The following is a 25,666-nucleotide window of genomic DNA, read 5'->3' on the forward strand; positions in this document are numbered from 1 at the left end:
TTATGTTGTACTGAGTAAATTCTGCCTGATTCTGATGCAGAATTTCAACTTTCTGATTTGACCATTTTTGCAGGCCTATATGCATACATTTTTTACAAATTTTGACACTGACATTTTATTTTTATCGAATCCTTAATCTTCTTTTGTTTTAAAAAAATCTCGAAATCTTGACCGTTTTTGCCAGCTTTTAGACTTTACTTTTTTAAAGTATCGACACCCATAAAGAGTAAGTTATTCTATATGAAAAGTAGTTTCCTTTCCCAAATGATCTATTCTTAATTATCCTTAGGTCTATCCAAAGTCACCTCAAAGTGTCAACTAAATTTCGACAGACCTTAAATTATCAATTAAAAAGTTTTGAGTATTTATAAATTTATCATAAAGAATTATTCATCATAGCTGATCATCAGGTAGTTGAGTTGCATCAATATTTACAATGTTAGGAAATTGCATTCTTGTCTGGACCTTGCCACCATAATCTTTTATCTTATGTTCCACACATTTTTTTCCGCTATGACGTTGTCAGGCCGATCTTGGAGCTATACTGCCGGCAAAATACTATATAATAAAGTACCGATCGGTTAAGACAATGAACTTGCCATTTATTGCCCTGGGTATTGTTATAATTTATTTTGTCTGTATGATATTTTTTATCGGGTATCACTTCCAGTGTGAATTAGGGTGGCGGTGTGAAAATCAACTCGTAAGTCAAGTCTCTGTGACTCTCACCCAAACAGTTTCAATTAATTTTTTACTGTAGTAGTTTTTTGTGTATTCTAAATTTCCTCGTTCTAAAAAAGGATGGAAGAGACGATGATAGACTTTAGCAGTGTAATGGACCTCAACTTCAAAAGGGGCCAAAACATCTGCAATGACAGTGCCAGGAGGGGAGAGGTGTTACCAACAAACTGCGTGAAGCGTGGAAGGCATGAGAATTGAGTACAGAACTCATAGTAGGGCTAGCTAAGGATTTGTATGGTGGTGGAATACAAATCTGGTACAGGATTATACCTTCAATCCGTTTTTCCAGCACATGTATGTGAATTGGAGATATCGCGTATCCAGGTATCATGTTTTCAGAAAATTATTCCAAGACAGGTATCATAACTTCAAAATTTCATAAATTTTGAAAGGGTCATAAATTTTTTCTGGCAGGCGGCACATCCCCCAGGCCCGTAGCCAGGTGGTGGCATGGGGTGGCAATACCACCCCTGGAGCAAGAGAATACCAACTGTTTGCCAGCCGTATAGTTTCTCTCCAATTTTCTTAAATGGCTTTTTCGTCGTTTTCATTGGATCGTCATGACAATTTGAGTCTAGATAACTCTGACGGAAGGAAAATTGTTAAGGGCTTTTATTATGAGACCCTGATGCCCCTGTACAAATATGCAGCGTAAACATTTTCTGTTCTGGAGAATACATTCGAGGAGCTTGATGTTTTCTCTCCAAGCAGTGTGCAAATCTTCTCTCGAATGCCTAAAGATGTGAAGTGACCAGAAAGCGAGTTCATCTAGCCGATCTCGCTTTTTATTAATTTCTAAAAGTTGCAGTTACTGCTGGCTTCACATCAACACATAGAGAGTTTGAAAAATGCTGCACAGACAAGGATAGATTCCTCTCAGCGAAGTTCTTTGCGGACAGAGAGGGAGAACAATCTTGCATGTCTTGCGTTTTAGAAATGAAATCTTGATGGAATACATAACATTTAAAAATTTTCTAGCTGTTTAGAAATTAAGAGGAAAAATGTTGTTTAATTTCTGAAGACGTTTTACAACTTTTTTGCTTCTTTGTTTCCACTAACTCTCCGTACCTCGCTCCCCTCCCTACACAAAACTCGTCATTTTGACATCCCCGTCATTATTCTCCAGCGTAAACCCCCTGGGACATGTCAAGACGGCATGGAAGCAAAACATGCTAGCGTGAAAATAAAAATGAGGTAGTTTCCACCGCAGTGACACAACAGGGTTAAAGTTTAAAATAATGGGACGCAAAAAGAGCAAGCAAAGTAAAGAATCTTTAGAAATAACAAGAAAAACTATGCAAAATCCTCCGGATTCAAAGAAGAAAAAGAAAAAGAAGGTTCTAAAGGTATGTATTGACAGTAAGAAATATATCATTATCACTGCATCACTGTAATCCAAGCAAGAAAATTTATTATCATCAGTATTTTGATGAACATAAAAGCTACATGAAAATGCTATGGAAAGGAATAAAGAGCATAATAAGCATAAAACCTAGAAATGCTGAAACAATTTCATGTTCAAAAGATGCAAAAGGCATCAAGGTTTATGTATGACCCAGTCAAAATGGCAAATGAATTCAATAACTACTTTATTAATGTTGCTAATGGTATTGTAAAAAAATCCCAAGAACTCCAAAAAAGAACTCCAAAATCTCCTCTGGATTACTTGTTCAATCCCAATCTAGATTCCTTCTTTATCTCCCCTTACACATCTAATTTTCTTCTCTTATATAATCATTAAAGCTTATTAAATCAAGTGGACCAAACAGTATTCCTGTCAAGCTTCTAATGATTCTTGATACACTCATCTCTACTGATCTTACTCTCCTCTTCAATGATTCCTTTGTGTAAGTGATATTCCCCAACAACTTAAAAATTGCCAAGGCAGGCCTTCCTGGAAAAGGTGTGTGATGGCACTCGCACGCGCTGGTACACGCCTCCCCACACCGAGGAATGCGTTTGATTGCACACCTATTTTTGTAATCATTGTTCGTTTTTTAACCAATGCGCTGCAAACTAAACAAGAAATTTTTTTGTGTTTTTTATTTTGATGTGTTTTACCAGTCTTGTCCACTGTACTGGATCAACTTAATCATTTTGAATAGCTGTTGTGACGACACTTGGATGCAATCAAACATGGACCAAATGACAGTAGCATCAGGGCTAGTAGTAGTCAGGACAGAACAAATTTTTTATCATAGACCTGTGTTAGCATGCACATTTTTCTAAAATACCTTTTTTCAATTGGTAAATTAAGTTGAATTTTCAAACAACAGATTTGTGTCATATTTCTTCTGATCTATACTCGTAATTTTGGTGTCTTCAACAAGAAATGTAAAAGGGGTCACAAAGGAGCTTGCCATTTTCTTGAAATGGGGCAACAGTGACATTTTAAGGCTATACTATTTAAGTCCACGACAGTAGGCAATATGTAACAAAAATTTGAAGCAAGTTGTGTGTGAAATATCAGATCGCCAGGCATCCATTATTCTAAGGAGCTGCTGTTTTTTGAAAGCCTTTGCCAATGGCCCCTTGCTGGAAAGCTCGCTTTCTGTACGCTATTCTTTTACGCCCCTGATTCAGTACCAGTTGCTACCGCCAGCTGTGTTAAAACAAAGATAATGGTTAAAAATAAACGGAGTGACGCAATGCTAAACAACCCTCCATAGAAGGGCTTGCGCAATATGGCATATTTGTCTGACAAGGATGGCCCGTTCTTCCACAAATTATTCAATGTTATATTGTTTTCATATGAAAATGGTAACAGTTGGAAAACGGCAGGTTGTGACAAAAGCATGAAATTTTCAGAAGAAGTGAAAAAAGAAGGGTTTTTGGGTCCAAAGATTTGGAATTCTCATGCAAATGAAATAAAATCATTCAAAAATGCAATTCAATTGAAAGTTCTTATAGAAGATTGTTATTTTGAAAATCAATGTGCCTGTAACGCTTGCAGTCAATAACTTCCATAATGCAATCTCTTAAATTGCTTCATGTTAGTGTTCACACTATTGTCAAACTAACAGTAAAAAAGGTATTATCATTATTATATTATTATTACACTTGGAGACAGAAAGATAGCACTTTTAATTCAAAGAAGGGAAATCTACAATAGAATTGTTCTGTTTCAAGCGTTTGCACTGATAGTTTTGTGCCACTTTCAAATCCTGCCATTTTCAAATTGCACCGTTTTCAAATCATACTTCTTTCAAAACTGTTTTCAAAACTGTTTTCATATACCTTTTGATGAGACATGATTGAAAGTTGGGGTCAAAATTTGAACTTTTTTCAAGGGTTTCATGAAGACTGCCACCATGGTTGGTGGCAAGAGGGATTTCCAGTAACTGCATCTAAAATACTTTCAGCATCAAATTTAGTAAAGATCTCTGGCAATATCCTTTCCCTTCCTTTACCGTTTTGCCACCAGAGATTTTATTGCTAAAGTTGTGTGAAAACTGAAGAAATGACTTAAGAATGGGGTTTTTTGAGGCTCCATATGTAATTAAACATTTGTAGAAATAAGACAAAACAACACGAGCACTCCATCACACATCTAAAACAGCTTAGGGGTGCGAAATGCCACACTTCTGCTAATTTATTCCCAGGAAGGCCTGCAAGGTGATACCAATCTTCAAAAAAGGGCTTGCCACACTAAAATCAAATTACAGACCAATCTCTCTCCTCTCTATCTTAAAAAAACTCCTTGAAAAAATAATGCACCAACATCTCTACAAGTTCCTTGAAATCTGTGAGGTACTTTTTTCCATGCAATTTGGCTTCTGCACTGGTGACTCAACTCACCATGCACTTATTAGTCTGACTGAAACTATTAAGTCATCTCTTGACAAGAGCAGGTTTGGTTGTGGAATTTTCATCGATCTCCAAAAGGCATTTAATTCAGTCAATCATGACATACTCCTAAAGAAAATGGAACATTATGGTATCTGAGGGACTCCACTAAATTGATTTAATTAATATCTCAGTAGCCGAAAGCAGTTTGTTTCGGTAATTGGTCATTCCTCTTCTCTATGTGACATATCCTGTGGTATTCTCCAAGGATAAGTTCTTGGTCCACTTCTGTTTCTTATCTACATCAATGATTTACCAAATTCATCGAAATGCTTCTCTTTTTTCTCTTTGCTGATGACACTTATATATATTGTGAATCTGATGATCTAGCATTACTGACTAGAAAAGTTGATAAAGAACTAAGGAAAGTAAAATTGTGGCCTGACTCGAACAAACTTTGTACTGTTTCGATTCCCCCCAAAAGAAACTAGCAGGGGACGTCAGGCTTAAAATTGGTAAGCATGATATCCAAATAATAAAATATGTGAAGTTCTTAGGAGCACTAATGGATAAGCATCTTTTGTGGAAGCACAACACAGCTGAGCTCTGTAAAAAGCTATCTAGAACTTCTGGCTTTTTCTTTAAAGTACGGCATTACTGTCCACTCCCTATGCTTATCTGTTCCTATAACTCCCTGTTTTTTCTTTCCTCAATTATGGCATCGCAGCATGGGGACTTACTTTCGAATCTTTCCTAAATCCTCTATTCCGCCTGCAAAAAAGTCTTCTTCGCTGTATCAAATTCAAACCATTTACAGCTCCATCCGCACCAATTTTTCAGTCATTAAAAATTCTTAAACTTGAGGATACTTTGCATTTAAATATTCTTACTTTTGTTCACAAGGCAATAAATAGGTTATCTCCTTCCTGCTTTCACAATTATTTCTAGACAAACTCAACTATCCATAAGATTGAAACTCGTCAGGCAACCAGAGGTGATCTCTTCAAATCTATTAAGAAGAACACTACCCTTTATGGTCCTCAAACAATTCAATATTTTGGCTCCAAACTTTAGAACACCCTTCCACTTTTCATTCGTGTTGCTAGCTCCGTTGCAGTTTTTCGGTCCAAATTGAGAATTCATTTCCTTGACTCACACTGAAAACTCACTTCATGAACTCAACCTTGTTTCTCGATTAAAATTCTCTCTAAACTGTTGCTATTCATTTGGTCTTTTTAGAAATACCTGGCAAACATTTTGTCTTGATTCAGAAAAAATATGTTGTAGTTTTATTATTTCTACAAGGAGGGGGGGGGGAGGGAGGTGTTGGCGGTGGCTCACTCTCTCTTGATTAGTTAACCTACTTGTAGAGCTCCTCCTAAATCAATCAATCTTAAACACAATCATGTAAAGTTTTTTTCTGTTATCTTTAATTTTAATTTATTTTTGTGAAGTGCTGTATTTTTGTATGTATTTAGGTGTAATGTATGATGTAAAATTGTATTTAGGATTGATTGATGAATGATGAAAACTGAAACTGAAACTGAACTGAAGATGTTTTCAGAGGCTTGTCTAATGCTCACAAAAACGTAGGGCTGCACACGCATTTTTCTGCGAAGAGAAAAAATTTCTAGTGCCACTCTCTCTTAAACGTTGGAAAACCTTGGTTTCATACCTTCTGTTATACAACATGTTCGCAAAAAATTTAAATGCTAATGGGTTCTGATTTTTGGATTGGAACCAAGAAATACCTGAGGAACATCTGGAAGGAGAATCTATTGTCTCCGTCAATACCTTGTTTATTTTAGTTTTGATCACTATCCTCTGAATGTGTTATCACATGCTTTTTTATACGGATTCACTTTATAAGCAAGCGTGGCATCAATGTAATAGGAATACAATAGGAATACAATGGGAAATCATTAGCTCGTGCCAGATATCTTTGACATAAGCTACGTGGTATCCACATTGGTTTATAAGGAACCTACATGAAGAGGGCAGAAAAAGTAAAGAATCGTCATAATGTGTTGCATCACAATGCATAATTTGGTGTTATGTAAAAGCAACGTTGAAGCATTCACATCTATTGCATCATCACAAACAAATCCTTGATACTAGTGGCCTTGCAAGCTTGATTTATTGCTGCTATTTTGCTAGCAGCCTGTCTGAAGGATTTCAACAATTAACCTTCTCTATAAAGCTAATGAACAAATTAAAATAGGATGGTCATATCCATTCCATATGATATGTTACTCTACAGTTTGTGGCAGTGAATCTTGCCTTTCTTTAAGCTGTTTCTTGGTGTTGTATGACTGCTAATAGACATCAAAGCAAACTAACCAATTCATCTTTACCTACTTTCTTCTTTACTGCATAAATGCAAATAGTTTCTAACTGCAACCATTCTGCAAGTCAACTATTGTTCTGAAGCATCAAGCTAGAAACTTTGATGCATTTTGACATATAACTGAAAAAACTGCTGCCCTTTCATCATGTCAAAAAATCTTATATGGGTAGCATAAAAAACTTGTCTAGTGTAAATTTGCTGATTTCAATTATATATATTGAGGTGATTTTTTTCTTGCTGAACCATCGAAAATTTTAGGCTGAATATCCAATTTTTATGTTTTCAACTGTGACAAAGCGTGTGTTATCTGTGACGTCACAAAGTTTGCAAACGAAGAAGCAGTTGGCGTTTAGTACACTAAGCAGTATGGGGGTCGCTTGGAACGACAGTTAAAATAGCCAAAGGGGACAATTTAAGTCAGGGTCCATATTCAGTCTTTTTTAGCGCATCAAACTGTCCTTTTCTGTAAAGTTTCATACTGCCGTACAACTGAAATTCGACAGTTGCATCTATCAAGGTCTGGGACAGTGCACCCCAGCCTAAAAATAGAACAAGGGGGCAATTTTCAGATGGTGTTTATATCCTATCTTTCTGCGTATCAGATTGCCACCTATTGCAAAATTTCCTGTTACTTTACCTACTTTCAGCAGAGATATCAAAATAACATCATTAGTGGAGTCATATGGTAAAGTACCCTAGTTTAAAAAGAGCTCAAGGGAGATTTTCAGACGGGGTCTTTTTTAGCATATCAAACCATTCATTTTTGCAAAGTTTCATGCTGTAGTACTTCAGTATGACTGAGATGCAAGAACCCTGTCTATAAAGGTCTGGAGCAAAGCACCCAAGTCTTAAAACCGAAAAAGGGGCCATTTTTAGTTAAGTTCTATCTTTTGTATCATAAAAAAATGTCCCTTTTTGCAAAATTTTATACTGGTATTAAAATTTTGACCATTTTTTTATTAACAGCCCTGACTAAATGGTATGGTGTGTTTTTGTGAAGATTGAGCCAACTGCAAACCTTGTGACATCACTGATTCTTATGCTTTGTCACTCGCACCCATTGTTTTTGAAAGCCCCAAAACAAACTTTTCTGTTCAAATTTTTCGAGTTAATTTTTTGTTTATATTGCAACAACCTGTAGAAGATTCAGTTTCTTTTAAAAAAACTATGTGGAAAATTTCCTTCATAGGCACTACTTTAAAACTGATATTGTTTATTGGTTAATCGTACACAATCTCTTATTTAAAATGCTCAAAGAATTTCTCTTAACGATCTTTACAGATAAAGGGAGAGAAGATGAAGGAACAAATAGCCAGCATTGATAACCATTTTGCTACATTACAAACAGAGATGGTAACATCACCTAAAGATAGTGGCAGAAATGTGAAGCAGGATGCTACCACCACCACTTTTCTAGTATGTACTAAAAATTTTTATTTTGTTTTCTGTTCTACCATGAGCAAATTTTATTGTTAACAAAAGTTAATGACAAAACTAGACCAAATTTTAACAGGGTTTCTATAAGGACATGGCCTCATATTTTGTCAGCAGTGCCCTTAATTTTTGCAAAGAACTCGGCAACATTTGCTTTCCTTTTGATTCATAATTGTAGGATTTACTAATAAGGAAGGTTATTAAAGATGCCTGTGACCTAAACCAGAAATTATCAGTTATGAACTCTAAAAGATTAAGGTCTATTTCCTGCCCTTCAGACGATAAAAACTCATTTGTATAATCTGGTTACAGCAGAGGAAAGGCCTCCTCTGTATTGCATGATTTGATTTAGATTCCGTGCTTTATATGTACCCAAAGGATTTGTTAATAGACCAGATAAGCAATTTACAAATATCCAGCAAGCAAAATTGATGGACAAATTTAGCTTTTTAAAAGCAGTTAAAGTACAAATTAAGAAATATTAATTAATTTTCTTTTATTCTTAAAAATTTCCCGTCTCTGTGTTCTATAAACTCCAAATGACAATATTTTTGACATCCCTTTATTTCCTGGCAAAAATTATCTGCTGCTTTATATAAAACCTCCTAAAGCCTCTATTGCCTATCAAATTAGGCTATTCAAATGGAATCTGTCTCATGAGCCAAGTACATGAGATCCTTCTTCCCTGGGTTTGCAAGGCCAGGTAATGAAAATGAACCAACAGTTCATTAAGCTTCTTGGAAAGTTTTCTTATGCGTTAAGATCCTTAGACGTTGTATTTTTTGCGATTCTGAATTGTATTTAACTGCAGGTGTTTGTCTCTCAACATTTTTGATTGCTGAAAGTATGCCCTCGTCATTGTGCAGTGGTAGCCTTCAATGCTCAGCGGTTTGTATGGTTCCAGGGTGCTCATGAAATGGGTTCAAAGAGGGTTCAAAGTGCTCATGAATTGTTTGTATAAAAAAAATTGAGAAAAATCAAATGTCATTGCCTTGACATGGTTCTTTCTTGAAAAACATGATACAAAAGGCTGCCATGACTACGACAGGGTTCCTTTCTTTAGAGAAATACAATATGTTACAAAAGGGTACCATGGCTATGACAGGGTTCCTCTCTTTCTTAATACCATATTTAGAAAACAGCAAAGGCTGAAGTATAAAGTCAATTTTGCTGATAAGACTGGTTGCAATTTCTCAAAACTAAATGGTGAATGGTTGTTATCTATATCAGGAAATTATGACAGGGTTCCAGAACTCTGCAGCAGGCTAAAATTAAGTGGTTCCAAACAATACATGTCTTGGAAACATATATTCTTTTTGTCCTTTTTCTCATTAGACAATATTCCCTTCTTTCATTTTCAGGCTAAGAAAGTAATATCTGACCAAGATGTTGAAGATGCTTTGGATCAAATAATATCATTATGATGGTGGAGTTCATCAGTCCATACTTCTAATAGGACACCACCTTCAGGCCATGGATGTCATACAAGCATAAATTTACCAACCAATAAAGCTTTGCTATCTTGAAAATTTCATAGAAGTAAAATTCAGCTTGTGGCATCTGCCAAAAGTGGATAGAAGCTGGAGCATGGGCGAAAGTTATGAAAATTCCAAATAAAGCAACTGGTTCTATTAAGAAGAGAACACCAACAGTTTTCATGAAGGACTAAAGAGTGTTGAGTTTCAATTCAGGTTATGCTTTCAGAACCATCTGTTGACAAAAACTTTATTTTTATGCGAGCATGAAAGATGTTCATAATTGTGAGTTTTGACATTCATTATAAATTTTGAGTTTTCAGAATTCTTTTTCTATTTCAAACTTATTGTATACCCTTATTATATTACTGGGGGTTGTAATTCTTCAAATTTTTAATGGCAAATTTTCAGATTATCTTGGAGAAAGAATTTTGAGGTCTAAACGTTTCTTGGCAAGTTGTATTTTTGGATTATCCTACACCTCTTTTTTGCATATCAAATGATAGCAGCAAAGATTAAACCTGATGATTCCCCAAATGAAGGAAACTTACTTTAATCAAAAGTATATGGCATTGCATTTGGCTTGGTTTTGCAAAAAAATCAGATTAGTTCATGAAATGCTCATAAAATGCTTGGAAATTAAAATAAATTTTTACTTTTATATTATAAGCATAAAAACAAATGACTCTTTTAATGTAGATTTATATTTAAATATATACATTAAGACCTTATTTTGTATTTTTGTATTTGTTTTTACCTAGCATTCGAAGGTAGTTTTAGGACACTGAGAAGCTTATGCTTATCCAGCAGTGTCCTGGTCCTTTGTCCTGGTCTTCCCTCTTGATGTGACCACACCTCGTGATTCCTATGCCTGGAATTACAGAGAGCTGGCGACTCTCCTCACTCTGGGTAAAAGTTTGGTCATGCCAGGGACTTGAACCATGGACTCTTGGGTCTGTAATCAGTGCCTCTAACAGCTGAGCCATTCTGGCACCTTAACTGACTTTTTACTTCTGAACACTCAAAGAAATCTATATGATGATTAATTTTTGTTACCAATGTACATGCTTTCTTAGGCAACTTGAAAATTCATATAGCTTCTGATTATTCCAGCTGCATTTTTGCTAATTTTTCAAAATTTCGCCTTTTCAATGATATCTTTCAATGATTGAAACCTTTTGCTTTGCAATTAATTGCAATTCCTACATAAAATACCACTCGTTGCAAAACCTTTTTTATTATAAACTGACTGAATCCTCTGGACCAATTCTCAATACATTTCCCTACCTAGTAACCAATATGATTCTGAAGTTGTGTCATGTGCTCTCATCTCAGGCAGGTGCCGTGCCAGCGCCAAAATAACGGGATGGACATTGAAGGGGAAGAGCTGATAAAGGGGTCGTTGCAAGAAACCGGTGAAACTCCTTACAGCTTAAAAAGTTTTGGGTACAAGTTTTAAAGTTAATTATTGCCAAAAACCATCATCAAGGAAGGAAGGATAAGACCAGACTTTAAAAAATTAACTGTTTAGCACGATTAAGCTGTGTTTTATAGATCATCTTCATTTTAGTTTCTCACCATTTACGGAACTGATGATCCAACACACATACTCTATGTCAGCTACGATCTGAAAAGAACCGTAACTGACCATCAAAATGAAAAAAGGTTGCGATCTCTAAGAAGAAAACTTGCATCACCCTCCCCCTAATGTTTTTAATCCAGTTTTTGAAAAATTAGAAGAAAATCAATCATAAAATAATGGGGTGGACATATCCACCCCAGTCGACCCCGTGGCGCCGCTTCTGATCTCAGGCTATTTATTTAAAAACCATCTGCGTTCTTAAATTCTTAATGCTACTATAATAAGCAATCAGCTACAAAGCCAATGACAAGGTCTGGTGTGTAAATAATAGTTGTGCTAAGCTTTTGTGTGAGAAAATATGCATGTTCTGTTTCTGTTTAAGATGATTTAGAAGAACAGTGGTGTTTAAAGTGATGGTGCGAGCAGCTTGAAATGATAAACCTCTTCAGCTTTGTTAAAGAGCCTGGTGGGGTGAAAAATGAATCATTGTTTCCGTGGGTTTTACTCGTGATCGACGTTTGAAATTTCGCGCGTTAAAGTTTATGAGTTTCCGAGTCCACGTGATCTTCAAAACGAGACCCGATCAATGGTAGTTATGGTAACTGAATTTTGATGCAGAAAATTTTCACGCGTGGTTGTTACCAAGAGTTGAGATAGAAATTGCTTCAAAGATGGCATTGGATTACGGATTAAGGTATTACCAACTTGCTGGTGTAAAGGAATCCTTGTATCACCCCAAGCTACCGACATTTCGGCGGATGGACATGGATACAGCGGCGCATAAACTTCCAGACGAGCATTGTAGAACTACCACCCCTTGCACCAGAGGTGAGAACCAGCCCTTTATTTACAGCTACCCTGCCGTTTTTTATAATGTAAAGGATTTAAAATATTACTTAATAGTTTGTGGCGGACAAATTTTCCCCTCAGATTTTTGAAAATTTCAATTTGGAAACTCAGTTTAGAGAGATGAGTTCGAGAAATTTTCCATATGCAGTTTTGGGTTTGTTATGAGAGGACGGTGTTATTGTGTAGCTAGAGACTTTCTTTAAGTTGAAGTCAGCAACTCATTGCTTAACCCCCCACCCCTTGAAAACTAATTTCAGACCACAATGGGGCGTTTCCCTCTTTCCAGTCTGCATTGGGATCTAATTTGCCCCAGTTCTGGGTCGAGAACGATACTTGATAAAAACTTCCCATTTGTATTTTGACGAGTTTGATCTGCAGTTACGCCAAGTTAATGTGTCGATAAATATGAAAATTCGAGCACCAGTTCTATTGTCACGCCATACTTTCTGGATAAATTTTAGCTAGAATCTGTGGCAACCAAAGTTCCAGAATGCATACTGGCCTCTTTCCGCCCAAAAGAAATTATCATCAAGGAATGTAAAAATTTTAGAATAATGCCAACCCATAACAGCATAGTGCATCTAATTTGTCTGGAAATATCCCAATTTGTATTTCTCACACTGAATTGTGGGAAATATTTTGTCACCACCCCCCTCCTACCCCTCCTCCTCCCCCTCAGAAGAAACTGAGAATTAACTCATAGTGTGCCCCCCCCCCTGAACATGAGTTTCAAGTTTTCATTACGTAAAGCCAATTTTTCTTTTTTCTATCGATATTCCATGTAACCTTCCTGTTAATATTTCCATTAAAGAAATATGTTTGATATGTTTAAGCAACATATCCCAATGAGGAATGTTGTTCTCCAATATGTAAGAGAGCTGATTCAGAGCTAGCACTTAAATTTCTCTATTATTTGAATTTTCTTTTTTAAACCAGCATGGGTGTAACAGATGCAAAACTTTTATGAGGGCTTATTATTGATCTTGCCTGAAAATTACTTCTAGATCAATGCAGCATTGCCTGAATGGAGCCTTAATTACCATAATTTTGACCTGATTGCAAGTGCATCCCCTATAGACACCTTATGTAAACAATCTGTTTTGAATTCATTTGAATGATTTGAATAGCATTTTCTTCTCACAACTTCTGCCCCAGTGGGCCCTAAAAATTTTTTAGAAGACAAGCAAGAGCTTGTACTCTTTGCAAGCATTATACTAAGCTCTTCAGATAAGAAGTCTGGCTAGTGCTGCCATTGGTAAGAAAGTTTTTTAGGCTGAAAGTGGTAAAAAGTTTACTTCAGGTGCCAATGCCTAGATTTGCTGACAAAAAAGGGAGTGACTGTTGGTAATTACACAATGGATTTCATAAGCCAGACTGCTTTCAGCCAAATAGTAATACACAGATAGTTTTTAAACAACAAAATATTACAGTAGGCTTAAAGAATAGCCATTAGAAAGCTTGAAGTTATACACCCCTAGAAACAGCATATAGAGGACATACAGTATTTTTCCAATATGATTTTTAGCTGACACTCCTTGTGGCATCTAGGAAACCAGGGGCACTGTTATGAAGGTATCAGACCGCTTTCCTACATCTTTATTGTTTAAACTCAGATGAATGCACTATTATTCGTATTGTTTTATGGGCTCCGTTCTCTGGCATTTCAATTACAGAGTAAAAATGTTCCAAGAGGGGTGCTCAGATCCCATTTGCCCAGAATATGAGCCATCCTTTTTTTGCCAACAAGTCTGGAAATTTGGCGATTATGCACCCCTGGATGGTAAAAAAATTCCTTGTATTACAAAGGAATTTTTTCAAAAGGGGTGTCACACACACCCACACCCTAACATCCCCGTAGCAACGACCCTGAAAAAACCACTACTCCATTTCACAGATAAGGTTGATTGTTCCAATGGTGCTGCCAGCCACTAGGCTCAAGGGGAGAGAAAGCAAACAACTCGGACCAAGCCTTTTTACCGCCAGAAAAAGCCCTTTTACCAACAAGAAGGCCAATTTTACTTGAAGGGAACGTCCATGACTATTTTTCGGTTACGTAAAGAAGGCAGGTTCAAAATCATAAGATTACATCACAAAAAGTACGTTGCAAAAATATTACCCCTCCCCCAAAATTTTCTCATCGAATTTTAAAGAAATGTAAAATTGATCCCGCCGAGTCTCACCTTGACGTTGCTATTGGGTTTTTCGTCTAAAATATTCAATTTTGTCTATAGAATTAATCACTCATGTTTTTTTCTTTAATAGCTCATGCTACTTCTAATTAGTTAATCCTTTCATTTAAGTAGATGCAGTTGGAATCATTTTTTTATTATTCCTTACAGGACGAATTATTTTATCTAATGCCTCTTAGTATTTTAAGACTCTTACGTTAGGTACCAGAGCCCAGGGACATCGAGGGGGGGGTTTGGAGGGACAGAAGGTCCGGGGCCCGTGCTCCGATGGAACCCGTAATAAAGTAACAAGATCTATTTACAATGCAGAAAAGCTACTATTTTAGCTACAAACACGGCATCAACGCCTGCAGGTTTATCGCAGAGAAATGTCCACATATCCTTGATTCGTGCAAAATGTTTTAATCCATAAAAAATCCTTAAAATTTTTTTATGAAGTGTGCCTAAAAAGGACATTTCCATTGTTCTCCGGGGGACTTAAGGGTGTGGCCAAAGATAGTTTCTTTACGGGGTCCCGCTTTATGGATCACCCCTGGGCCCGAGCTGTCTCACGACGGCCCTGTCAGATCCACATAAATTCGAGAGAATGGCTTTGAAATAGCAAACTTTTATACGATGATAGAATACGATGAAAACTCTTATTCTGACGGACCCTTATTCCGACGTTTTATGTTCTGAGGAGTTTCAGACGAAAAAGCTTTAAGCCAATATGTTATAAAATGTTTGCTATTTTCAAAGCCATTTTCCAGTTCTGTACCGCCAAGTTCTGCAAAGCTGTTCAAATTCGAGAGAGGAAATTGAAGATAGGAGTTTTACGCGCTTGAAATTTTGTGGCGAAATTTAGTGCCCAGGGTAAAAGTCTCCATGTGAAATAAATTGGACAATTTTTTCAGTTGAAATTGTGCAACGACTTTTGCCTCGGATACAATGCTTTTTCGCACAAATTCATAATTTCATTCCATCATAGTTTTATTCCACGTATAGATAACCAGAATATTATCCACAACATCAGTATTAATTCCTATATGTGCGCTTTATAGCTTTGCCCTTTGCTTCCTATGTTATCGTCCTTGCATTTTTGTGTAGTAAATTGAGTACAGTAGGAGGCCGCCAGAGGGGGGGCTGAAGGCTGGTGCCCATATTTTTGCAAAAAGTGCTTTGAATAAAATAAAAAGAATAAAAGAAAAGAAATAGAAAAAATTGAAAGTGTGATAAATCCTTTTATAGCTTAATTTCAAGGAATAAGCCAAGGTCTATGGGGCCTTCTAAAGAAATGATGCCTTAAAAATAGCAAAATGTTTTATACGATTGCAGGAAAATCAGGAAAATGACTGCAAGAAATATTTGTAGGTCGCGGTCTCCGACAATTTATCGCCGATCCTTCCAATGTACCGCTAGCGTAACGATTGCCCCATAAAATCATAGGCATAAAATATTGTGAAGCATTTTAGTGCGTTTTTTAAAAGTTGAATTTTTAGTCTAATAATGCTATTAACTCGAGCCCCCCACTTTAATTTTCGTGGCACCGCTCCTTGGTATAAGGAAAAGCTAGAATCTTCATTAAGAAATGTTTATGAGCTTGATGCTTTGATTAGGATATGCAGAACTGAATTATTTTGTATACATGGAGACTTTGTAAATATAATCAGAGAGACTGACTCATTTACAGATACCGTAAATTCTCTTTTAAGCCCCGTCTCAATTAAGCCCCCCTCTCTTATTAGCCCCCCTTTTCAGAAGGAAAAATTTAATTAGTCCCCTCTCAATTTAGCCCCCCCCCCCCCATTTTTACTGATGCTGAAATAAGTGAACTTGACAAAAAACAGAGATTTTCATTTTATTCATTGGTCGTACTTCGAATTGAATCAAAATCCACACCATATCTCTTCCAGTCACGGCAAATCCGAAGACAAATATTTAATTTGCATTAATCACGGGCTATGTGAGAGCCTTTTACCAAATTTACAGGCCGTTGGTACTCCGAGGGATGAAGTTGACCTTTTCGAATGCTCGATTTCAGAAGGCGACATGGCCCAAGAAGATATTTTAGAATTAATAATTGATGACGATGACGATGACAATATTATTGATATAGAAGGCTGATCTGATGTTTTTCTATTTCGCAAATAACAAAAAATTAGTTTACCAAACCACTGTAAATGGTCCTTTATTACAAAATTTTAATTAAGCCTACTCTCTCAATTTAGCCCGCCTCTCATATAAGCACCCCACTTTAAAGTTCTAAAAAACAAAAAGCTCCGGGGGGTTAAAACGAGAATTTACGATATAAAAGTAGATATCTTGAAAACATGGAATGCTGGAATGTTGGAATGTAATAGTAGAAATTTAGCCTTTGCATGGTAGTATCTTGCTATACGATAGATTCTCGTATCAATGAACCTAAATTAGATACAAATGTACTTGTTAGCATGTAGTTACATAGGTGTTAGAAAACATATTCCAGCATTCCAATATTCCACATTCCATGTTTTCAAGATAGCCAAATAAAAATCGAGATATCTGTCCCTAGCCTGTTGATAATACATGTTTAGATTTCTTTTTAATTAAAAAGCTAAATTTTCCATTTATTGTTCCTGATAGCGAATTCGCGTGAATTATTAACACAAAAGTTTGTCTCAAATTACAGGAGACTTCACCAATCGTGCGGTGACTATGCAGTGGAGATGCTCCGAGCCCTTGTACCAGGTATGTGGCACGAAGTTGTCTCTCTACTCAAGGACATTCCTTATAGCCCTTCTGTTTTTAGAAGAATTATATGCTCAGTCAAAGAAATCGTTTGAAGAGAAAACTGATAATCATTACTTGCTTCTGGAAGTCTTGCGCCCCTCCCAAAAATATGGTGGTGAAAATTCATACCATATCAAATAATTATTCATGAAAATATTTTTATGATCAACCTATTGGAAATGGATCTATTTTGCATTCATCTATTTTTTCTAGACTTTTCCACAAGTAAACAGACACTGGCGTTACAGAAATTTGTACAGGTAACTTCAAGCAAAGTTCCCCTAATCTATCGTGATTCGTTCACTTTTATAATGTCACAATTCAGCTACAGACCATTAATCTGGATGTTCCATGACAAAAATATTAATAACAAGATAAACAGGATACAGGAAAGGGCCCTTCGAATCGCATACAAAGACAATACTTCTCCTTACGAGAAATTGTTAGAAAATGATATTTCGGTGTATTTATACATCAGAAGAAGCTACAGTTGCTCATGGTTGAAATTTACAAAACAAGAAATCACTTGAATCCCTCGTTTATGATGGAAAAATTTTTGAGGAAAAGAAAATGCCGTATCAACTAAGAAGCTCGAGCAATTTAAACCTACCAAAAGTGAGAACCACATGCTATGGTACAGACACCGTAAGGTTCATGGGTCAAAGAATATGGGCAAAATTCCCTATAGAAGTGAAAACTTCAGTCTCTTTGACTTTTTTTAAAAAACATCTTAAGAAAAAAAAATGCAAACATTGCAACTGTAGGATTTGCAAATCTTTTATATATGGTTTGGGATTTTTGTAATTATTATGTATTTTCTTTGTATACACCTTTTGTAAATAGTTGGCCTTAATTAGCTTTTATTTTTAGCTTTTTCGAACAGCCAACTTTGAATCAAAGTATTAATAATAATAATAATGATAATAATCACTTGATTTTCCAAACACGATTTTGAAAACAGTCAAATCTTGTTGGCTTTACCAAGAACTGCTATTCACAGCCTTTACAACAGCGTTTTTCGCATTTTTCGAAGTCTACTTTTCACAGTTAACTGAGCACGTGCACCTGGAAAGACCCCTTTTCCTAATGTGCAAGACGAGGCAAATTTTAAAACGCCAATTGCCATTTACGACACAATTATGTTATTGACTCAAAGCAATTTGTACTGTAAACCAGTGCATCACCGCACCTGCAAACACTAGAAGGCTGCCAGGTAATACATTCAAGGTGTATGTTGTATTAGGTAGTTCATGCTGCACAATTCAATTTAAAGAATTTATGGTGGAGATAATGCAGCAAGACCATAAGTTTTTTCACTAATTTTCATGACTTAGAAAGTTGGGTTGACATATCTTCTTACATCCAGTACACTCATTTTTTTATAAGAAACAAAGGTCGATGTTGAGTACTCCAGTTTCTTAATGTTCTGGAAATTTCAATCTTCATTGTTTCTTAAGATTCTTTTAATTATGATGTCGTGAATGATGTTATGAAATGTTCGTGACCTTTTTTATCACGTCAAGAGATTCGCTTCTATTCTGATGCTGTATTTAGATGTGGGAAGTATATTTTTATCCCTTGTGTCTTAAGTTCTAGGCTAACAGGGCAATCATATTCTTGGATTTTACAAAATTTCATTGTTCTTAGTTTCATCATGATTTAAAAGTTTCTTAATTGTTTCCTTCGAGTACTGAAGTTTCTTAATTTTTTCTGACTGTCCAGAATCGTTTCTTATAGCCAGTTTCTTTTAAAAAATGGATTTATGTCGCTTTCTTTACTGGTAATGTTTTGGCTTTGAATATGCTCCAGCTAATACTGTCATATAAAAAAAATAACCAAAATTCTTTGATAACCATGTTGGCGCTTGGGTCAAGCTCCTCCACCCTCTTCTTCAATCCCGTCCCTCCCCGAAGTTATTTTTTTGGATTGCTGGTAAGAGAGGCTGCGACAATCTTTGGAAAAGCAATGACGGTAGTTCGTTCTCTGCTTTTATATAAAATGATTAAGCATGTAAAAGCCCTCTTTTATGTTGATCTTTGTTGCCTACTGTTGAAAGCGATCTTTCTTTTAACCAACCACACGCCCCCACCCCCCCCCCCCCCCCCTCCAACAAGAAAATTGAAAATAGGCATTTGTGCTTCAACTTGCGTAAACTTTTCTTCATTTTCAGTTACCGTCTCGATGACCAGAAAGCTGACAATGATGAATGTAACAAAGCAGGCCAACCAGTAAATGGTGGTATGTCTTTCATTTCTTTGATGCTTAGGTATCGCCAAAACATGAAATCCAACATAATACTGGCTTCATGTTTACTTTCACTCCAGAAAAGTATTTGATGCTACTATTTCCTTACTAAATGTGATTTTATTTTAATTTTAAGAGGACGTTAAGCAGCAAAGGCCCTAATTTGGAGCTTTGTGAAACACCTTGATTTTATAAACAAAACGTCATCGTGTTTTATCTCGCAGTTTTTATTGGTTAGAATCATCATGTCTTTTCTATATAATGTACTTATACTGTCTTTAATTTAATGCCGGTGGTTTACCGATATGTTCTCCAGTAGCTTAGAAAGTAGTAGAAGCTTTTCTGATCCTCCGTTTACTTGATTCGTTTCAGTTGCCCCATTGAAAGCAAGCAACCAGGCTGCGTTGGCTCCTAATATTCTCCAAACTGGACCACATCCTTGGAAGGTAATTTTACACATGCAATAAGTACGAGGGTCAACTTTTGCAGAAAATTTATCAAAATAAGGAAATCTTTAGGTCAAAGTTGCTTTATTAGTGGAAGTTTCTTAATTCATTTTGTTGGTAGCTGGAATTAGCACTTAGATTTTCTAGTATATTTTTTTAATTGCAGTGGGTGGATGAGCAAATAAAAAGTGAAAAGTTGAAGTACAAAAAACAACATTTTAAATTCTAAATGATCTTCATTCAATGCTAACTGTGTTTTTATTTTCATGTAAAAATATACTTTTTTTTTTGAAGACAAAGACAAGAAAAAAATCAGAAAGAGTATTTACTCTTAGACCTATCTGTTGAATTTAATCTGCTTCGGTGATCATTTTAACACCTCCCTGGGCCCTTCTTGCCTGGCAGCCATTGGCTAAGTAAACAATAATGCAGCAGGACATATTATTATTTATATTATTTAGCCTCAACGCGAGAAAAGAACTTGAATATACCAGACTTCTTTAACGTTATCTCTTAATGGCAAAATCTTTAGGATGGCTCTCAGTTGATAGGCTTGTTGTCCATAGGCAATCATCTACCTTGGTATACAAGTCCCTAAATGGACTTGCTCCCGAAAACCTTTGTCAGATCTTATCCCGATTATCTGATGTTCGCAGTCGGGTCTTACGACGTCCGAAATGCGATCTACAATTCTGGCCAAAAATAGCTGAGACATTTGAAGAAAAAATGAATTCGCGTGCTATATTTTCATATCATATGCGCTGGTGACCTAAACCCCCTGATTTGTAACGGGTGATTTGTAAGTAGCTTCTTTTTTTGCAAGTGCCTCAGCAATTTTTGGCCAGGATTGTAGTTATACCTCGAATGAGAACAGCTTATGGTCAAAACTCGTTTGCTTTTCGCGGAGTTGATACATGGAACAAACTCCATTCTGGTATCAAGTTAGCTCCTTCCATCCAGTCATTTAAAGCCAAACTGAAAGCTCATAATTTAAAATATTCAAGGAAAGCTGGATTTAATTTTAATATTCAAGGAATACTGGTTTTTCTATTCAATTCTTTATTATTAAGTATTTTGTATATTTATAGGTTTAGACGATTATTGTGATAGGTTCTTTTTATTTTTAGTTGCAGGGTATATTGTAAATCAGTTATTAAAACTGAGTTGTAGCCCTTGGTAAAGAATTTTAAAATAAATAAATAATAGATAAGTAAGTTTAAATGTTCTTAACTCATTCGCATTTTTATAACCATCAATACAACATTTATTTCAGTTCGTACTGCAGCAAGAGCCATTTATTGACCATGCCGGGCAGAGGCCAATACCAGCAACAACATTGTAAGTTAGCATCGTACGAGACCGCTGGTTTTCTTAATCTATTTCTACCAAGACAGCGAGAAAGTACCTTATTATAATAAGATATATCATCACAAAATTGGCATTTTAATGGGAGAAACTTGATCTAGAGTTTTACCATGAAATAAAGCTATACTGTTATTGGTCAATGGTTACATTTTTCGTAGTTTAACCGACATACAAAACGTAAGGACGTTTATTGTTATTCATGATATGGGGAAATACTTGTATTATGATGATTAAGAAACCAGTTGATTGAGTTCAGGATTGCAGTGGGAGTCAAATCTGTGGAGGCTACTAATATATTTTCTCCGCAAATTCTGATCACAGTAGCAGAATTTCTGAAATTTCTTGACAGCTTTGGTGCTTTAGGGGATCTTCCCTTGTGTCGTACACCCTCTGTGGTGCAGGCCCTGCAATTAAGAGACGATATATAATGTTGGTCAGTAGGTTTTACTTAAGTCTCTGGTTTCTTCTTTTATACAGTAGCCGATACAGATCAACGTCATCACGATACGGGTGAGTTTATATCTGTATCTACATGTTTTCTAAAATTAGCTATTCACTATGGATTGTCTTCTTAATGATACAGTGCTCGATTTCATTTTGACAGACCTGCGTTTAGTATTGTGTAGGAAAGGACGGTTTTTTGTTGTAACTCAGAGTTTCATGCCTGTTTCAGTGGTCATACTAAAGTTTACTACAAATTGTTGATGGTCTCTTTGTGAAACCTCAACTGTCTTTTTAGCAGTGCTCGGTGTCATATAACCTCATGAAGACAAATTGGTATCAGCCCATGTCATCCTATTTATTGTCATTTCGAGTGGTTTGTCTGCTAAAATGTTTGTGTTTGTTAGCTTAAGTGTCCTCTGTAACATTCATATTTGTGCACCTTTCTAAAACTGTTTGGAATGTGAAATTGTCATTCTGTGGTACCAGATAGATCTGACAATGTTTATTAGTTCTATCAAAGATGTCATTATGCTTTATCAGCTTCACATATTTTCTGTGATTTGTCCAGACCAGACATAACAACCTTCTTTATCAAATATTCCAAAGGATGAAATTTCAAAATTTCTTTCAAAAGCTTTGTTGACCATGAATAATATTGGAATTGGAATTGGACCATGTTTGTATCGATACATTTTCGTTTTAATTTCTAGCGGCCAAGTGTCATCTAGATCATGGAGACCATGAGGGAGGCTGTTTCTTCATGAAATTCTTTGTTTCATGGATGTAGTAAAAATATTATTGCAACGGATGATTTAGTAACTTAAATTATAAATAACAAACGATCATGTTTTTTATTCTGATAGATGTGTAAATAGAGTCCTAATGTATTGATTAAACTAGCAAACACGTAATGCAAACACCTAATAAATTTTAAGTTATCTGACAAAAGAGTGAATGATATCTTTCTTGATATTCTGTTTTTATTGCCCTTAAATTTTCTGTGTAGAAGTGTTAAATGTATACTCAAAGAGGTTATCTAAGTCAATAACAAGTAGGGAGTAGGGAGCCTCATTGAACTCAGATTGTCTATATATAAAATTCCTTAGCAATATCACATCCGAATGTATCCATCATGCAGTACTGTGAACCAGTACAAGGTGGAGACGAAGTATCCCTATTTCAAAAGAACAACACGATTTATGTCAAATTTATGTCACATCATTGTCATTCTTAAACGCATAATGTTATACGCACCAAATCTTGCGTGGAATCGTAATCATATAAGCAAATTGGAATCCTGGGATGTCACATTCTATTGCTGTAGTTAATCGACACACTATCATTTGCCAAGCCAAAATGTATCAGAGACTTTTATATTGAAGTTCACAGGTATACAGAATTTGATAAAGTTAGCTTTGAGCTACATTGCAACTCTAATTTCAAAAGCGGAGGAAAATGAAAAGTAACACATCCGAATATATTCATCATGCAGTACTGTAAGCCATTTCTATTTCAGAAGATTCACACATTTTTTTGTCAAATTATGACCAGTAAGGGACGCCCTCCTTATAATGGGCATTTCTCAAAATGCTTTAGTATTGTTTCTAGACAGCCTCCCCCCTGCTTCACACGATTTTGTTGTAGTTAATCAACACACTATGATTTGCCAAGCCAAAATTTATCAGAAACTTATTCATTGAAGTTAAAAGATTGAAAAACAATTTGATAAAGTTAACTTTGAACAAGCTTGCAACTCTAATGTCAAAAGCGGAGGAAGATGAAAAGATAATATTTAGTTAAAAAATATTTAAAAGATTTATTAAGCTAAAATCATATTTAGTTTTGAAAAACGTTGATATATACCCTTATAGATATATATTTTTGGGGCAATGATAATACCTTTGCGAAATCCTCGTTGCATCCAGAATTAAGAAGAACTTCAATCTTGTTGGAAATGTCGATAGTTTCTTGAGGGATAATTTTATCAAATGAAAAAACATACTAAGTTCGACCATGCTAAATCTGGCAGAGGAAAAAATGTACCACAGGAATCAGCCAGCAGTGAGACAGACTTCCATAGATATGACTTCGGATGTAACAGGACTTTTACATTGATTACAATGTGATTTAGTGATCATGAACGAGAAGATGAATTTTTCATCTTTTAGCGATCTTTCAGTTGTGAAAATTTTGAGAAATGTTAATCAGACTTGGAACTAGCAAAGCAACTATAAACTTTTGCATGCCAATATTTTTAATAAGAGCCCACCTATTAATCCATTAGGCGAAAAGTTTTCCATATAGAGAGAAACAACCGGTAAGAGCTTTGCACTTGCTACTTCCTGACAGCTTCACTGCAGAGTTGCTTTCTATTTTCATCACAATCTTTAACAATTTTTTAAGAAAAAACTCTCATCTCAAGCTACGATATTTCTTGTTGGGTATCTGTTTTCGTTAAGTACAATAGTTTGGTAATATGATAATAGGAAGCGAAATATATCAACAGAAGAGAAAATAAGCTGTTGGCCAGAAGATAATAAGAAGCCTGGAGACGTGAATTCTTGATAAATGATACCCAAGTCGGTGATGATGCAGAGGGGGAAATGAGGTTGAATCTCATTTCAAAAGGATGATGTCTTCAAAAACAAAGGCTAGAACGCGAAATCGAAAATATAGCAAGGCCTGGAGCTGAATAGCACATTGGGGAGTGGCCATGCACCACTGAAATAACTGCAGTAATGAAGTGGAACTTTTCCATGGCCTTGAGTGAACTTAAAATTGTCCCTGGACATTGGTAAGTAACGTTATAGCTTGTTATGATATTTGCATATTACCTTATGCGTTCTTTAGAGACCTAACAATTCTAAATTGTTTCAAAATCGACAAGTTCTACACAGTTCTTCATGATACGCCACAGGCAAGTATATAGCCTAACTAAAATTGCAGCAGCATGGGTTGACATTCTCTGCATGAAGATTTTCTTCATACTCATAGAAACCTGATCGATGCTGCGTATAATGATGATTAAAGGGGATAGGATTGAACCTTGAGGAACACTATAGCCAGACATCGCTCTTCTTAAGGTAAAACTAATTTCATCAAAATATTTTGAAACAGGTTTTTCCCAAACTGCTTGCGGGAGTTAGACAGGCTTAAATATGAGATTTGATGTTTAACGATGTCAACATTTTAAAGATAGTTATTTTAGATTTTTTCCATCCACTCTCAAAACTGGTAAACCGTTTATGAACCAAAGGGCTTATTCATCACAATACAGCTAAGTGTTAGACTTAAAAAGTAAATTTTCACAAAGTTATGCACAATTTTGATGACACTTTCACCGTTTCGAAGATGCTGTTGGGGACTTGAAACACTATTTCCGCTCTGTCATACTTTAATCAAACGTTTTTATCTACCAAAAGCAGTGTTGATGTTAATGCTGAGAAGAAGAGAAGGAGGGGGGGGGGCCTTTACGACAGCAACTGTATACATAGATCTAGAACAGATAAAGGTCTGCAGGGTTGTGACCCCTCCCCCTCCCTTATCAAGCAATATTTAGTGCATTTCAGCCATCATTTGGGTAGTTCTATCTCAATGAAGCAACAATATTTGGGCAATATCCAAACTAGGCCCCACCAAGAAAACATTTTGCATCTCCGAAGCCCATGATTGCATAGATTGTGATACCGCCATAAATCTTCGTAAAGTTGCTCAATTTCGTTCATTGAAAAAGAAGCATGGTAAAGATATGAAGAGCCCTTTAAACAAGTTCATCTAAAATTCCAACCCTGGATGCTAGTTGAAGTTTCAAGAGGAGAGCAATCATTCCTATTTTTGTCGTTCGTTCCACAACATTGGGAAAGACAAGCTTGAAAAAAGTATATGATTTGAATTCTTCTAAGTTAGAACCGAAGAAAGGATAGAATTATTTGAGCGACACCATTTATAACAACAGGCACAAAGAGGGATGATTTGTTGGAAAAAATGGTTTCTTGTAGATTTTTTTGAGGAACATG

The 25,666-nt window shown here is 35.9% G+C and overlaps 1 protein-coding gene across 1 annotated transcript; it reads left to right on the plus strand.

The window, feature by feature from the left end:
• The first annotated feature begins 1,930 nt into the window (after positions 1-1,930).
• LOC148960305 (sperm microtubule inner protein 8-like) lies at positions 1,931-22,610 on the plus strand. Its single transcript, XM_089115981.1, has 10 exons — positions 1,931-2,087; positions 8,156-8,290; positions 9,670-12,193; positions 17,051-17,109; positions 17,365-17,411; positions 19,322-19,389; positions 19,768-19,841; positions 21,115-21,179; positions 21,684-21,716; positions 22,361-22,610. The coding sequence occupies exons 3-10, from the start codon at positions 12,037-12,039 to the stop codon at positions 22,392-22,394; spliced, it is 537 nt and encodes a 178-aa protein (XP_088972107.1). The 5' UTR covers positions 1,931-2,087; positions 8,156-8,290; positions 9,670-12,036; the 3' UTR covers positions 22,395-22,610.
• Positions 22,611-25,666: the final 3,056 nt, after the last annotated feature.

Source organism: Rhopilema esculentum, chromosome 4, assembly GCF_057945365.1.
Source record: "Rhopilema esculentum isolate cy_ngs chromosome 4, ASM5794536v1, whole genome shotgun sequence".
NCBI classification, from domain to species: Eukaryota; Metazoa; Cnidaria; class Scyphozoa; order Rhizostomeae; family Rhizostomatidae; genus Rhopilema; species Rhopilema esculentum.

Bases quoted from the DNA above. Each gene is read 5' to 3' on its own strand.
- LOC148960305 (XM_089115981.1), top strand. From the start codon at position 12,037: ATGGCATTGGATTACGGATTAAGGTATTACCAACTTGCTGGTGTAAAG. The intron at 17,110-17,364 runs GTATGTGGCACG...TATTTTTTCTAG, and splicing joins GCTCCGAGCCCTTGTACCAG to ACTTTTCCACAAGTAAACAG. The intron at 21,717-22,360 runs GTGAGTTTATAT...TTTAATTTCTAG, and splicing joins TCAACGTCATCACGATACGG to CGGCCAAGTGTCATCTAGAT.